Source organism: Musca domestica, unplaced genomic scaffold (assembly GCF_030504385.1).
Source record: "Musca domestica strain aabys unplaced genomic scaffold, Musca_domestica.polishedcontigs.V.1.1 4, whole genome shotgun sequence".
Taxonomy (NCBI): Eukaryota; Metazoa; Arthropoda; class Insecta; order Diptera; family Muscidae; genus Musca; species Musca domestica.
In genome coordinates, this window is record NW_026712328.1 from 27,702,475 (window position 1) to 27,719,319 (window position 16,845).

General features: G+C 34.7%; 3 protein-coding genes across 3 annotated transcripts; 2 read left to right on the forward strand and 1 right to left on the reverse strand.

Annotated features, from left to right (window-relative positions):
- The first annotated feature begins 9,581 nt into the window (after positions 1 to 9,581).
- LOC101898216 (uncharacterized) lies at positions 9,582 to 11,281 on the forward strand. The gene is made up of 3 exons (XM_005189479.4): positions 9,582 to 10,005; positions 10,062 to 11,045; positions 11,108 to 11,281. Exons 1-3 carry the CDS (start codon positions 9,886 to 9,888, stop codon positions 11,144 to 11,146), a joined length of 1,143 nt encoding a protein of 380 aa, XP_005189536.3. The 5' UTR covers positions 9,582 to 9,885; the 3' UTR covers positions 11,147 to 11,281.
- A 97-nt stretch (positions 11,282 to 11,378) lies between these two features.
- LOC101898390 (3-oxoacyl-[acyl-carrier-protein] synthase, mitochondrial) lies at positions 11,379 to 12,944 on the reverse strand. Its single transcript, XM_005189480.4, has one exon. It carries the CDS (start codon positions 12,712 to 12,714, stop codon positions 11,389 to 11,391), a length of 1,326 nt encoding a protein of 441 aa, XP_005189537.2. The 5' UTR covers positions 12,715 to 12,944; the 3' UTR covers positions 11,379 to 11,388.
- Positions 12,945 to 13,054: 110 nt separating this feature from the next.
- Positions 13,055 to 15,645, forward strand: LOC101898566 (uncharacterized). The gene is made up of 2 exons (XM_005189481.4): positions 13,055 to 13,296; positions 13,384 to 15,645. The coding sequence occupies exons 1-2, from the start codon at positions 13,208 to 13,210 to the stop codon at positions 15,476 to 15,478; spliced, it is 2,184 nt and encodes a 727-aa protein (XP_005189538.2). The 5' UTR covers positions 13,055 to 13,207; the 3' UTR covers positions 15,479 to 15,645.
- Positions 15,646 to 16,845: the final 1,200 nt, after the last annotated feature.

The window sequence follows — 16,845 nt, forward strand, 5'->3', positions numbered from 1 at the left end:
TAATAAAGGTATAACAATATATAATAAAGGTCGAATTAAATATCTAAAAATCAAATAATTTGCTGATTATTTAAAATAAAAGGATAAAAAATGTAAATTTAATTGTATTTTTGGTATTAACACCTCATTTTTATACCCTCCACCATAGTATGCAGGGTATATAAAGTTTGTCATTCCGTTTGTAACACCTCGAAATATATATTTTAGACCCCACAAAGTATATATATTCTTGATCAACATAAAATTCTATGGCCTGTTTTTATATCTTTCCTTTATAGTGCACTTTTGTTATCCCTTAAGGTGCAAGTACATAACAAGCTTGAAGTCATGGCTAGGCATATTAATGTCAAATTATAATGGAAAACGACGGCAGGATTTTGGTGCGGCTCTGCAATCCCTTTATGAAATGTCACAAAATATGCCTAGCCATGACTTCAAGCTCTTTATGTACTTGCACCCTTACTTTAGGAAAAGTGAAGTATAAAGTTCATATTATCGGGTTCTCATTATTACACCTTATGCATTTTTTACAAATATATGGTAATTATTTTTAAAAGTAACTGGTATTCACTGCATTTTTTACAATGGCATCTTCATATTAATTTAAAAATAATAAACGAAATGCGAATTTGTAATTAATTTCGTGAAATAAATTTATAAGTCAGTTCTTCAATATAAAATAAACGAATTGCGTTATCCATTATTTTATTTAAATAAATTTTGAATTTTTAAGATTTTAACAGAATTTGTATTGTTTTTGAGAATTGCCAAATTTGTTCCAAATGGTGGAGGGTATTCAAAGTACGGGCCGGCCGAATTTACAGTTTTTATTGTTATACTTGAAAGTGTTTTAAAGTTATTGAAAGCGTTTTGAAGTTGTAAAGTTACAAGTACCCAAAAAATACAAAAATGGTTTGAAACCAAGCAAATTTTTCGTTTTCTGAAGAAGCTAAATACGGAATTAAATCCACATTCGTTTCTGTGACATATGCCATGTTTACGTTAGAACTTTTTGTAGGGTTAACCTACTTTGAGTGGATTTATTTGAAGTAAAAGTAATGGATATGACAATTTAAATCCAAATCCAGTGGGTTAACCCTCATATATATAAACGTACTTATACCTGTCTACGTTTAATCTTTTTTTTCGAAATTTATTAACTTCGTACTGTACATATGTTTTGTTCATTTGTATTTTGTTATTTCCATTAAAAATTTACGTTACGTAGGAAACCATCATACCTGGTTTCATACCATACCTAAGGAAAACAAGACTTTTTTTTCGTTTCAAAATCACTTTAATGCAGTTACCAAGCGCTTCATGTGATCTAAATAAAATCATCACTTGTTCGTTTAATCAGTTGCAGACGTATTTTATTAATACTTATTACTCTTTAATTAATAGAGTTCATACGGTGAGAGATTGTAAACGTTATCAACAAAGAATATTCTGCCCGTTTAAAGAATGGACTTTCTTCATATGTTGTAAAATATTATATTTGCATTGATATTGCATCAGAAAATTATAAGTCAATTTTAATTAAATTTAATATTATGCTGAGATAAAACAATGTAGTGAAAAATTAGCTCGACGAAAAATATATACAAATATATTGTAATGTATCAATTATCATCGTAAAGGGATCCAATGTAAATGCTAGAATATTGGAATATTGTTATCGATGCTAATTACAAGAGATAGAACATAGCAGCCTCCTACATACAATTGTTTTTCTTTTGGAGCTCCGCAGCTTGTATAAAAAAATATTTTTTTAGAAAATATTGCAAATTCAGGTGCAATAGAAGCTTTTATTTTCGAGGCTAATGAGCAACAAATTATAATTTTCGGATAAAACTGTTTTGTCCTGCCATCTTAGATTACATTTTGTGAAATAACCCCAACATTCCATTCATGTTTTGTGGTTTTTCCCAATATAGGAAGTTTGAAAAAAAAAAACAAGTAAAAAAGCTGTAAGTTCGGCTAGGTCGAACTTTGAATACCCTCCACTATTTGGAACAGATTTGGGTACCGTTATATGGGGGCTATACGAAGACGTGAACCTGGTTTGGATTCTTGTTCTATGAAAATATGAAATGAAAAGTATTTCCTTTATAAAATTTTTCATTTGACATTTCTTTCCTTTATAAAAGTTTCCATTTCACATTTTAATAGAACAACAAGGTAAAAAGCAGTAAGTTCGGCCGGGCCGAACTTTTAATACCCTCCACCATTCGCAACGAATTTGGAAATTTTTAAAAAATAAAATGGACACACATAGGCATTGTTTGTCATAAGCCATTACCATATTCAAATTCGAAACTTGAAATAAACGGTGTATAATGTAGCTAAAATCATCAAAATATCGTATATAAGGAGGTGCCGTTAAATTGGAGCTGTGCGAAGACCTGGACCAGCATAGACAATTTTCTGTCACAGGCTGTAGCATCCATTACTAACTTCAAATACCACATCTCAAACAATTTCGGTGGGTATTGTACTTAAAATCGTCAAAATACCGAATATAGGGAGGTACTGATATATGGGGCCTATACGAAGACCTGGACCTGCACAGATAATTTTCTGTCTTAGGGTGTAGTATCCATTTTGAACTTCAAATACCAAATTTGAAACAATTCCCGTGAATAATGTCGCTAAAATCATCAAAATACCGAATATCGGGAGGTACCGTTATATGGGGGCTATACGAAGACGTGGACCTGCACAGACAATTTTCCGTCTTAGGGTGTAGTACCCATTTTGAACTTCAAATACCAAATTTGAAACAATTCCCGTGAATAATGTCTCTAAAATTATCAAAATACCGAATATAGGGAGGTACCGTTATATGGGGGGCTATATGAAAACGTGGACCTACATGGCCCATTTACGAACTTAACCTGCCTACTGGAAAAATAAACATGTGTGCAAAATTTTAGCCACCTATCTCAATTCATTCGAAAGATAGCGTGATTACAACAGACAGACAGACAGACGGACAGACAGACAGACGGACATCGCTAAATCGACTTAGAATTTTACGCTGATCAAGAATATATATACTTTGTTGGGTCTGATATGAGTATTTCGAGGAGTTACAAACGGAATGGCAAAGTTAATATACGGAGGGTATATTATGGTGGTATGGTGGAGGGTATAAAAATTGTGGCTCTGCACAGACAATTTTCTGTCTTAGGCTGTCCATTACGAACTTCACATACCGTTCGGAAGCTAAAGTGATTTTCACAGACGGGCGGACATCTCTATATCGACATAGAATTTTATGCCGATCAAGAATATATATATACGTTGTGGGGTCTAAAAAGTATATTTCGAGGTGTTACAAACGGAATGACAAACTTAATATACCAACCATACTATTATGGTTCAAAAACATAAAATCCGTGCCGGAATGTGCCGTTTTATGGGGGCTATACACAGACGGACGGACATCTCTAAATCGACATAGGATTTTATGCTGGCATTACAAACCACTTGCATTTTTTCAGACTTAAGGGCTAAATACATAAGAAGCTTGAAGTCATGGCTAGGCATATTAATGTCAAATTATAATGGAAAACGACGGCTGGATTTTAGTGCGGCTCTGTAATCCCTTTGTGAAATGTCACAAAATATGCCTAGCCATGACTTCAAGCTTTTTATGTATTTGCAGCCTTATGCTAGGAACACAATTGGAGCGAACGACGAATTTTTTCGCGGCGTATGTTCGTCGTCAAAAATAAAACACATATGTGTATATGGAAGTGCACACAATCACGGCACCGGCGAAAATTTCGTCGGTCGCCGCGAACTCAATTAGCTTTATTTCTATTTCATACGCCGGCGACCGGCGAACAAAACAGTACAAGGTGGCCATACTTGTACGAATTTTATGTGTTTTAGTAAATAAAGTTACTTTTTACTTTAAAATTTGTTATGGTCACTCTACTATCTGTTACTCGTATAAAAAAAACATAATTAATTTGTTTATTTATTTGTGTACTTGCGCCTGAGTGAAGATGGATATCAGTGAATTTATAATAGAGAAGATGGACATAAGTGAAATTATAATAGAGAACGTAAAGAATTATGTGTTCTTGTATAATTCATTGTAGTCAACAAGTGAGCAAAAAGTAAACAACTTCATCAGCTGTTTTATAATTTCGTCGGTATTGTGTTCCATACGACGAATTTTCGCGGCTCATTTTGTCGCCGCGTAGGGCGAAATTCGTCGTTCGCTCCAATTGTGTTCCTAGCATTAAGCTGGAAATACATAATGCTAGGAACACAATTGGAGCGAACGACGAATTTCGCCCTACGCGGCGACAAAATGAGCCGCGAAAATTCGTCGTATGGAACACAATACCGACGAAATTATAAAACAGCTGATGAAGTTGTTTACTTTTTGCTCATTTGTTGACTACAATGAATTATACAAGAACACATAATTCTTTACGTTCTCTATTATAATTTCATTTATGTCCATCTTCTCTATTATAAATTCACTGATATCCATCTTCACTCAGGCGCAAGTACACAAATAAATAAACAAATTAATTATTTTTTTTTATACGAGTAACAGATAGTAGAGTGACCATAACAAATTTTAAAGTAAAAAGTAACTTTATTTACTAAAACACATAAAATTCGTACAAGTATGGCCACCTTGTACTGTTTTGTTCGCCGGTCGCCGGCGTATGAAATATGCTAGGAACACAATTGGAGCGAACGACGAATTTCGCCCTACGCGGCGACAAAATGAGCCGCGAAAATTCGTCGTATGGAACACAATACCGACGAAATTATAAAACAGCTGATGAAGTTGTTTACTTTTTGCTCATTTGTTGACTACAATGAATTATACAAGAACACATAATTCTTTACGTTCTCTATTATAATTTCACTTATGTTCATCTTCTCTATTATAAATTCACTGATATCCATCTTCACTCAGGCGCAAGTACACAAATAAATAAACAAATTAATTATGTTTTTTTATACGAGTAACAGATAGTAGAGTGACCATAACAAATTTTAAAGTAAAAAGTAACTTTATTTACTAAAACACATAAAATTCGTACAAGTATGGCCACCTTGTACAGTTTTGTTCGCCGGTCGCCGGCGTATGAAATAGAAATAAAGCTAATTGAGATCGCGGCGACCGACGAAATTTTCGCCGGTGCCGTGATTGTGTGCACTTCCATATACACATATGTGTTTTATTTTTGACGACGAACATACGCCGCGAAAAAATTCGTCGTTCGCTCCAATTGTGTTCCTAGCATAAAGCGCTTATCTGGCTGGCTTAAGTCATCGGCTGGCTTCTTCGGAAATGAACAAAGGAGGCCAGGGCCAAAATCGAACTAAGTCAACCTAAAACTCCTTTGTTCATCTACGAAGAAGCCAGCCGATGACTTAAGCCAGGCAAATATGCTCTTTATGTATTTCCAGCCTTACCCTACCTTGTGTTCATTGTATCATGGTACAATAAAATCAAGGTAGGGTTATGATGCCATCATGGTAGAATCAAGAAGGTAGACATTTCAAATAAGCATTCCCATATTTGCATTTTCTGTAACTGTAGCTTTTCAAACATTTATTACATTTATAAACGATTCAAATATGAAATCAATTTTGTGAAAAAAAATGCTTCAACTGAAGGTGAAGACCTGCCAGGTTATAATGTGCGAAAGCCTGTGTGTGTGTGGAATCAAAATTATGTCGATCAGTCAGTTAAGTTATACGGGAAAACATATGGAAAATATTCAGAAAAACCAACCAGGGTAAAACCATAGCCTTAAGACTTCAGAGGGCATATATAAATTAATTCGCCAAAAAGTGTTTCATAGAAAAAATGGTCTCATCGATGTATTCATGTGCTCCATTCGTACTTCTGATAACGCTTAAAGAGAATATCCGATTTCGCCAAAACTACACATCCAGCCATTTTTACCCAAAATTGCATTATAGTTACCACCGAGGGATTGCCTAGTTTTTTCAAATAGAGAAGTTTTACCGAATGTCGGTCTTTTTGTCCTGATTAAAACCGCATAAGTTTTTTTCAGGGAGAAACGCGTACTTCCTTTGACAAGGGGTTCCGAAAAGACCCAATTTGCACTATTTTCTTCGTTATTTCTAAACTTTGACTAGCTTAGCCGCCGAAAAAACATTGAGAAAAACGTGGGTTCACGCATTCCAGATGAGAAGATTTCAAGTCTCATTAGAAAGCCGGCTACTTAAAAAGAGTATCAAATTTTAGAAAGAAAAAGGGATAATATCGGCCCACGTCTTCTAGTGCCTCCAAAGGATCACAATTCTCACAATTTATCTTATAAAATATGAAATAACAAAATCCCTATTGTCTTCAAATTTCGTAGATCCCAATATTACTACGGACGAAAGATCTAATTTAAAGAATGGATTGAAGGACCACTCCTTCTAGTACCATACCCACTGATCAACGTTTTGAATAACAACAACAACGTCCAGAAAAGGCGAATTGAACGGCACATTCTCAAATTCCTATCAATGCAAGATCTGACGATGTATCCCTAGTGAACGTTCTGGTTCCTCCCCACAAATGCTCAAAATTTTGAATCATCATATATCATGTAATATTAAAGGGCTAAGTACATAAGAAGCTTGAAGTCATGGCTAGGCATATTTTGCGACATTTCACAAAGGGATTACAGAGCCGCACTAAAATCCAGCCATTATAATTTGACATTAATATGCCTAGCCATGACTTCAAGCTTCTTATGTACTTAGCCCTTAAATCACATGCTTGGGACCATCATTTACGGTCTTCTGCGGATTTGTGAACACTTTTGACAATGGGATGTTGTCAAACCTGTATCCTTCTACCATGCACTGCACTTATCATGGTACAATGAAGAGTTAAGGTGTAAGTACATAAGAAGCTTGAAGTCATGGCTAGGCATATTAATGTCAAATTATAATGGCTAGCATATTTTGTGACATTTCATAAAGGAATTACAGAGACGCAATAAAATCCTGCCGTCGCTTTCCATTATAATTTTACATTGATATGCCTAGCCATGACTTCAAGCTTTTTATGTACTTGCACCATTCGTAAAACTACAGAATGCTATACCCGCTTCCTTTTAGAACTATTTAGAATTTTATACAACACGTTGTTTTCATTTATTTGATATTTTCCTCAATTTTAAAAAGAGTTAATAGCATGAAAAATAAATAAAAAGCCTGGATTTGCTTTCAAAAATATAATCTTAACTGTCCAATATTTTAATTCCACAACAAAACTGGTTAATAACTTAAATGCGCGATTCGGAAAATATTATGTTTTTATTTTGCAAAAACTAAATACACATGGTGCAATCATGGAAGAATGAAGAAAGTAAAATCATGCAAACTTATTTTGACTTCTCATTATTATTATTATTATAATTATAGTATACACAAAAATCGGAGATGGGGACCTATTTTATATTCAGTTAAATATGACAAGGTAAATTACATGTAATGCAGAGATGGATAGTCGCATTTGAAATGGCTTTACCTCCTTAATTTTACCGTGGGTACAATGGAGTCAAGGTAGGATAACTTGGAAAAAGTTGCACGTAATGAGCTCTACTTGTAAGAATTGTAATGTCAGAATTACGATCAAAACAAATGCATCTTGTTACATTCATGGTACAATTATTATTGTACCATGGTTACATTGTTTTTGAACAAATAATTAATAAACGGGAAAACTGAATGAAAGGCCTACTTTCTTTTTAAAATCGTGTTCTACATATCTCTACAGATTTATTTTGCTACAATTGGCAATTTTTCCGTGCATATGTTGAAATAAGCATTTTGAAATCAGCTGAGTTTGAATATTTTCTTAACAAATTTCATAAATTGAAAACAATACACACGCATACGCAAATAAAGTTGACATGTTAAGCCAAGAAAATAAAAAAAAAATAAATAAATAAATAAAATAATATCATATGGTAGTTCTGCCCTATCTTGATTTCATTGTACCATGTAAATACATATACAAATTTGGCAGAAGTCGGGAACACTTTGAAAAAAAAATTATATATCAGCTGGTAGCTTTACCTTACCTTTTTATTGTACCATGCTTATAGCATATGTTTGCATGAGATTTCCTTGCATCATACTGCCATGTACCAACGTTTAGAAAACCGACCAATTTGTGTTTGTTTTTGGTAATTTCAGTCACGATTATGTATTTAAACAGCTAGCCTGATAATTAGCTGTGACAATTGGAATACTTATTTATTGTGTGTTCAATAAAAATTAATGTTAATTAATATCACATCTCAAAAAATAAAAAAAAACTTTGAGTTAACTTATGGTATAATTATTACAGGTAACAGCAAGTCCCAGTTGATTTGACTCTATAGTAATACTAGTGCCAAACTCGATATGACGTTTTGTGATTTAATTCCATTTCTTGATATAAAATAGGTATACCCTTTTTTGATATAAAATTTCATTTCAGGGCGATGTGAACATATTTTTTGCGTAATAATAGAAAACATCGCCAAAGGCGATGGTTCGGAAACGGTTCGGTTAAGGAACAGCGACACCACGTTAGATTGTATATTCGTATATTTCATCTTTCCTAAAATTGCAAAATGTAGAATACTTTATGTATGTATGCTGTTTGGTTTCAACTTGAAAGGGATGCTGCATTTTCCACGAATTTCTAGCGATTGCTTGAAGTGTTGAGAGATTAGAACCTACAGCTAACAACTATACATTCAGGTGAATGGTATGAAACATGGTAGAAGAATATAGGTAGACGCGTCGACACAGCTGCTGGGACAATGAACTGTCAAACCAATTTTGGAATTGAAAATGTTAAATGAAAAATTATTTAAATTTGCAAAAATTTTTGAAAAAACGCGAATTATAATAACCTTCTTTTGACTTAGAATAAGAAAACATATAAAAATCTGCTTATATTTAAAAAAACATTTCAATTTTTTTGACATATCAATGTTCCCAAGCGTTGATGCATCTACCTGTATTCTTCTGCCATGGTATGAAAGCATTCAAATTGAATAATTGAGGAACTATTCTTCTGCATTTCAAATTTAATAGTCCAAATTCCAAAAATGTATAATTGTAAAATCAAGATAATTTATTGAAAATTAATTATTTTGTCTACATTTTTGGACATATAACTCTGACACTTGTAATTCGTACAAAAACAAAATTGTTGTTGTTGTTACTATTGTTGTACAACAACACTTGTTGTTACCTGTATTTTTCTACCATGGAGTTAACATTGAGCTATGAACCTGATTTTATATTTGGTCTAAATCGTGGTAAAAGAATATAGGTAGATGCATCAACGCTTGGGAACATCGATAAGTCAAATGTTCAAAATATTTTTATCAAAAATAAGTAGATTTTTATATGTTTTCGTATACGACGCAATTTTTACAAACTTCAATAATTTTTCATTCAACATTTTCAATTTCAAAATAAGTTTGACAGTTCATTGTCCCAGCAGCTGTGCCGATGCGACTACCTGTATTCTTCTACCATGGTCTAAATGCGATATTATTCATTTTCGGTTCTATGGTAGAAGAATATAGGTAGACGCAAACCAATTTTGGAATTGAAAATGTTGAATGAAAAATTATTTAAATTTGTAAAAATTGTTGAAAAACAAGAATTATAATATCCTCCGAATGACCTCGTATAAGAAAACATATAAAAATCTACTTATATTTGAAATAACATTTAAATTTTTTTGACATATCTATGCTCCCAAGCGTTGATGCATCTACCTGTACTCTTCTGCCATGTTCGGTTCTTTATGTGCCCAATCAACTTTAAAACAAGCGCTCTTTAATTACGCTATTCAAATAAAACCTGGAAATGGACTTTGAGGATTGCCCTGAACTTGAGGAACTTTCATTAAAGTATGTTGGCCTCGTTTGCCATACTCGGTATGGCAACAAAAACTGTATATGTATTGAAGGACCTTTAAAGATAAACGTAAGACAATTAAATTATGTTGTTGTTATTTGGTAAAAACTTGGGGATTTTTACAGGATTTTTGGGTTAATGTGAAAGTAATGTGCCCGAATTATCCAGTGTTGGAGGGTGTTACAATGCACATAATACAAAATTTTAAAGTGGAAACATTTACCCCCGCCAATTCCAAAATCAATTGCAATTGGACTGTTGGCGAACTTATCGATAATATCCCATATGTAATTAATAGACTGAAAAAATGTGAAGATGAAAGTCATGTCCCAAAGTTAGAAAATCAAAATATCTATGCTGAAATAGCTGGTCTATATTTACCCGCTGAATATGAAATCCAGACAAATGAATCGTGTTCTCGTGTACGTTTTTGTAACTTTTCCCAGAGCGAACAACATTATTTGGACGTAGCACTTCCTTCACTACAATTATTAGACCACAGTTTACCCAAATGTATCGATGTACCTGAATTATTGGGAAAAGCTACTTCACTTACAGCATTACTACAACAGTTTCGAAAAATATTAGATGATTTGTCTCCGTTTTATGAGAATTTCGCGGAAATTGATGAATTATGCCACGTTGTCCAACCAAGTCTTCCCACAACTAAGGAAAATTGGAGATTATTTGTTCTGAAAGAACGTGTATTTATAAAGCTTCAATTTTCTGACCCATTTAGTCCATTGACATCGATGAGCGTACATTTAATTGGACCAACAACCGAGGTGACCAATCTTCGTCGGGTTTACAGTGAAGGTCTGCGTGATTGGGATAATGAACTGGATGTGCACAAAAACCTTCTACGCATTTTTGATTTATGTTTCTTTCCCATGTCACCAACTGATGACACTGATATTAATGATCTTGGCTATTGTAATATATGTTATAGTTATAAATTGGATCGTGGTGAAATCCCTATAATTTCATGTGACAACTCTCACTGTAATCTCATATTTCATGCTGAGTGTTTAAAGGAATGGTTTAATACTCTAGCCGATGGCAAAACTTTCCTAGATGTTGCATTTGGAACATGTCCATTCTGTAAATCGGTTCGTATCTATAATTTAATGCATATAAATAATTGGATTATCAACATTTCTTTCTCTTCCAGAAACTTTCAACTTCTTTCCAAGAATTGTTAGAAATATAAGTTATGATTATTATTTTTAAAATATAAGGTAAAATAAAATTACATTTACAAATTTGTAAGCAAAGTAGATAATGGATGACAGGGGTAATTACTTGTCGAACTTCCTACAAACTTAAACGAAGCAACATTTTTCTTCACATCATTTAAAACAATTTTATTTTTCGAAAGATACATATTCAACTTAGCAACAATTATAACAAAAATGCAAATTCTAAAAAAAAAACAGTTATCGGCTGCCAGTTTTAGCTGTAACTGGAAATGCATAACGAAGCATTAGTACCGCCAAATCCAAATGAATTTTTCAGAGCAATGCGTCGTTTTCCTCCATCTTCACACCATATTTCGGGCTTTGATACAATGCGAACTTGAACGCTCTCATCCAAGTTATCCACATTTATTGATGGCGGTAGTTTATTTTCATAACATCCCTGTATGAGGAAAGCCGCTTCTAAATTACCGGATGATCCTAGTAGGTGACCATGAGCTCCTTTTGTTGAGGATACACGAATATTCGAAGAATGTTCCCCAAATACTGTTTGTATTGCGCGAGCCTCAATTCGATCACCCGTAGGCGTTGAAGTGGCGTGGGCATTCACATATGTTACCTCTTCCGGTTTTATACCGGCGTCCTTGATTGCACGTTGCATAGCCAATGTAGCACCTGTGCCATCTTCGCTGGGTGAGGTGATGTGATAGGCATCACCCGATAACCCATAGCCCAATATTTCAGCTAAAATCGGTGCATTACGTTTTCGTGCATATTCTAATTCTTCTAAAATTAATATAGCTGATCCTTCACCCATAACGAAACCATCGCGCTTTTTATCAAAGGGTCTCGATGCTCTCTCGGGAGTCTCATTAAAAGATGTACTCAGTGCGCGCAGTCTGCAGAAACCAGCAATTGACAAAGGATCAATGCAAGATTCCCCGCTTCCGGCAATCATAACATCAGCATCACCATTTCTTATAAAGCGCATAGCATCGCCTATGGCATGAGCGCCAGTAGCACATGCAGTGGAAACCGAATGATTAGGACCTCTCAAGCCATATTTCATACTAATGTGACCACACGCCATATTTGGCAGTAGACGTGGCACAAAGAATGGGCTAACGCGATTATACCCACGTTGTAATTGTTGCCATGCACCATAGACTTCACTTAAATCGAACATGCCCATACCAACACATACTCCAATGCGTTCCAATTGATCGTTATTCAAGTCTTTCGTATTCAATTTTGCTGCCTGTAATGCCTCTTCTGTTGCCAAAATTGAAAGTTGTGTTGCTGGACTCATTAGTTTAATATCACTTTTTGTTAAGTATTGTTCGAGAGGAAGTTTATCCTTCTTGATTTGTGCCGCAACTTGGCATGGTAGGCCCTTGTAGTCATCGCTTAATTTTGAGATGGCTGACTCGCAATTTATCAATCGTTGCCACGATTCTTTGAGGGTAATACCCAATGGTGATACAGTTCCAAGACCTGTTACAACTACTCTCCTCGTTGTAGATAGTTTCCGGATATATTGATAATTATATCCATGTCTAGACAGTTTTATTACGAAATTCATAGTTAGACCGGGCAAAAGGGAAGATTGAAACAGCTGTTTTTGTGATAACGTTTTAAAGTCGCCAGCAGAGTAATAGAGACGACAGCAAATCTTCCTCTAATAAGTTATGACTTTACAAATATACTAAAGTTTTCCACATAAATAATAGTTGCTATTCCTAAATTTAATATTGTTTATACTTTCTTTGTACAATCAAAAAACACTAAAAATTCAATGACAAAACCAAAAGTCGTGTCCGCCGCTGTCCAACACTGAAAAACAGCTGACATTTGTCATTTGCCTTAGTGGTATAAACACAGTGAGGACTGTTGGCGCTAACGAAGTTTTAACACGCTAACTGTATTAGGTAAACGTCAGCTTCCCATTTAATTGATTGTGCGTTTGTTTGTGTGCTTTGGAATTCTTCACCAGCTGACTTTGGTTGTGTAAATCAACATATTTCTCGAGTGCATTGAAAATCAAATTGCTAATTGTTAAATAAAAATCGAGAAATATGTTAACGGCTGTTCGACAATTGACAAAAAATCCAGCGGCAAGAAGATATTTACATACCACAAAACCCAAAAATGGTTACATTGTACTGTAAGTAGGCTGCTGACTACAGCACTGAACCCACCGGCATGAGGTCTGAGGTAACCACAAAATGACACTTTCCGTTGTATATTTCAGAGTACCAGAAATAGGGGAGGAAGGTCAGGCTGGAGATGTTATTGTTAAGCCAGATGGCTTGCCAGCTTTCAATGACATAACAATTGAAAATTGTTTAGGAGCCATTGGAAGTCAGGCTGGTGCTGTGGAAAAGTTAGTTAAACGTATTGAGGGTGAAATACAGGATCTCCCGGAAAATGAGAAAATTGATGTGGGTCGTGTTTTTAAGGAATTGGATGAAGTCACAGGACCACTCGACACAACATGGGGAATTGCAAAGGCTTTGTACTTGGGTAACAGTACATTGATACCTACCAAATCCTATATGAACATACACGAGAGAGCTAGAAATGCAAGAGCTTCCAGATTCTGCAATAAGACATTATTTGAAGCTCTGCAAGAACAAGAATCCGAAGACTTAAAAGATCCACAAGAAAAACGTCTCTTGCAAAAGTACTTACTGGAGGGAAAACTCAATGGCTTAAATTTAAATAATGACAGCAGAAATGGCCTTAAAGAAATACTAATGCGATTGGGTAAGGAAAGAGCTACCTTCAAGAATAAAGTAAATGTTTCAGTACACAGCTTTGCCCACATCATTAACGACTATCAATTAGTAAGGGATTTTCCCTCAACTCTTCTGGAAGCCACAGCAATTGATTCAAATGCACCCGTAACACAAGGTCCTTGGAAATTTACATTGCAACCGCAAATAGTTGAAGGTTTCCTTAAATATTGCCCCGATCGCATGCAACGTTGGAACATATGGCAAGCTAACACCCGTAAGGCATCAAACTACATTGAACAAAGTTTAGAGAATAGTACACATTTGGAGAAAATTCGTGCATTGCGACGCAGACAAGCCAAAGCTTTGGGCTACCCTAATTTTGCAACAATGTCAATGCAAACTAAAATGGTCAAAGAAATTCCGCAACTAAAACAAGTTTTCTCCAAACTTCTGCAATTTGCTGGTCCCGCCCAATCTGTGGAAATTGAGCATTTGCAACAGTTTGCTACAAAAAGTGGTTTCGAGCACAAATTGGAGTTATGCGATGTTACCTATTGGCAGCGTAAATATTTGTTATCTGAACACAAGTTAGATGAAGAAGCTCTACGCGTATATTTCCCATTGCCTCGAGTATTTTCGGGACTTTTTGCTTTAAGTGAAAAGCTCTTTAATATCAAAATTGTAGAACGTCCAGATGCTCAGGTATGGCAACCAGCTGTAAAATACTTTGATGTCTTTGATTGTGATGCCCCAAACAGCAATCATCCCGTTGGAGGTTTCTATGTCGATTGTTATTCAAAAGAAAACAAATTCGGAAAGAACAATGGCTGGATGGTTAGCGTACGTAATCGTAATGATGCAGCGGGTTTGTCGCCATTGTGCGCATTGATATTTAATTTCAATGCACCAGTTGATGATAAGCCATATTTACTGAATGTTGATGATTTGAAGATGGTATTTAAAACATTTGGATCTGCCATGCAACATCTTTTGACCAGAGCTTCATTCACCGACTTGGCTGGTTTGTCGGGTGTTGAATGGGATGCCTCACAAGTAGCAGGACATGTTATGTGCAACTTTTTAGATAATCCTACAATTTTGAAAACCGTATCCGGCCATATTGAGTCTGACGAAGCTTTACCAGACGATTTGGCTAGAAATGTTCGCCTACTAAAAACCCACCTGGCTGGTTATAATTTATGCCATGAACTTTATCTATCCGATTTGGATATAGAACTGCATCAATCCGAGCAATTTTGGGCAGAAATTGTTCGTAAATTATGGCCCGTGTATAGATGCCTGCCTTTGGACAAAAAAGATTCACATCCCTGTTCATGGACCGAAATATTTTCCGGTGATTGGGGAGCAGCACACTTCAGTCACCTTTATTCGAAAATGATTGCTGCTGACATTTCCGATGCATTTTTGGAGAACTCTACGGATGCAAGTTCAATTGGCAAACGTTTCAAAGATACTTTCCTAGCTTCGGGTAGCACTATGCCCACCGCTGAAGTATTCCGTCATTTCCGAGGTCGCGATCCGTCAGTGGAAGCCCTTTTGAAGTCATTAGACATTTCAACAGAATCACAAACTTCTGGTGGCTTGTAAAAAATCCCATAACAGTCGTCTTCTGTTTATTATATTTCATCTTAGTTGTTTTTCAATAAGTTTGTTGTAGTATATTTATAATATTGTCACGAAATTGTATGATGTTAAGGGCCATGAAATGGAATACATTGAATAAAATCTAAAATATGCGTTTAATATAAACAAAATCTGGTATACATTTTGATATTTCAATATATTCCAAATTATAGTTTTGAAATCGCAAACATGTTTTTAATATATTCAATATTCGACATTTATCGCTAAAAATGCTGATCATACCAGAATGCGCTAAGAAAATATAACTTCGAAAATGTAGCCTGAGAAAATGTGGAAGTCAGTTAGTTAGAATGTAGCGTAATAATTGATGAAATTATTCTTAAAACATTTGATACGATAAAAACTTGATAATTGAATGAAATTTTAGATTTCATTTTTTTCTCGTTATACAAAATAAACTACACACTTTTTTTTGGTAATTCTGACAGTACAACATACAGATAGGTTCCTTCATTCACAACTTTCTCAAAATTATCCTATTCTCTTGATTTAGCCATGTGCTCTCACAAAAAACCAACGAGTGAAGAGTAGAATTCGTAAAAAACTTCCACTCTTCGAGCAATCCTGCTCGCAAGCAAGCTTCGCTTTCGAGTGAAATCACAAATCGAACCGCCACGACTGCGGAAATTAAGGATAGAAGTGGTTTCCTTCAACCTGCTAACATCAAGACGTTTTGCCAAATGTACATCCAATTTCATGATGACTTCCAATGTACATCCAATTTCAAGATGACTCCTTGCTATGCTTAATTTTTTTAAGACATTTTCCCCTTGGTTTCGCACTTTCTTGTCTACGCTTTCGTACTTGGTACTGATATTATTTGTATGCGATTTCGATTCTGGTTTGGTCTATGTATATCAACGGTTTTTGGAAAATTAAATGCCTGTTACTCAATCTCGAGTGTTTTTCAAATTTATTTATTTTATAAACAAAAATCGTATTTTTTTCGCATTCATTTTCGTATTGACATTGGAAAATAGTCCCTTACTTGCATTTTGTTACTGTAAATCTGCATTATTCACTTATGACAATAAATTTTTGATAAGATTTTTTGCAATACATATTTGATAAAGAATATATAAAAGTTATCTATTTCCTGTTCTTCTTAGTAATAGCGTTTCATATAATCGGTTAATCATGGTCGTTCTATGACAAATAACTTGAATTTTTGCCTTGTTAATGCTGCATTGTAAATGACATACTTAAAACAGACCCATATTATTTTCAAAAAATCAACTACTGATTACGAAATGAAGGAGAAAAACAAAGTATTTTTTGTAATTTGGTTGACATATCCCTACAAAACCCAA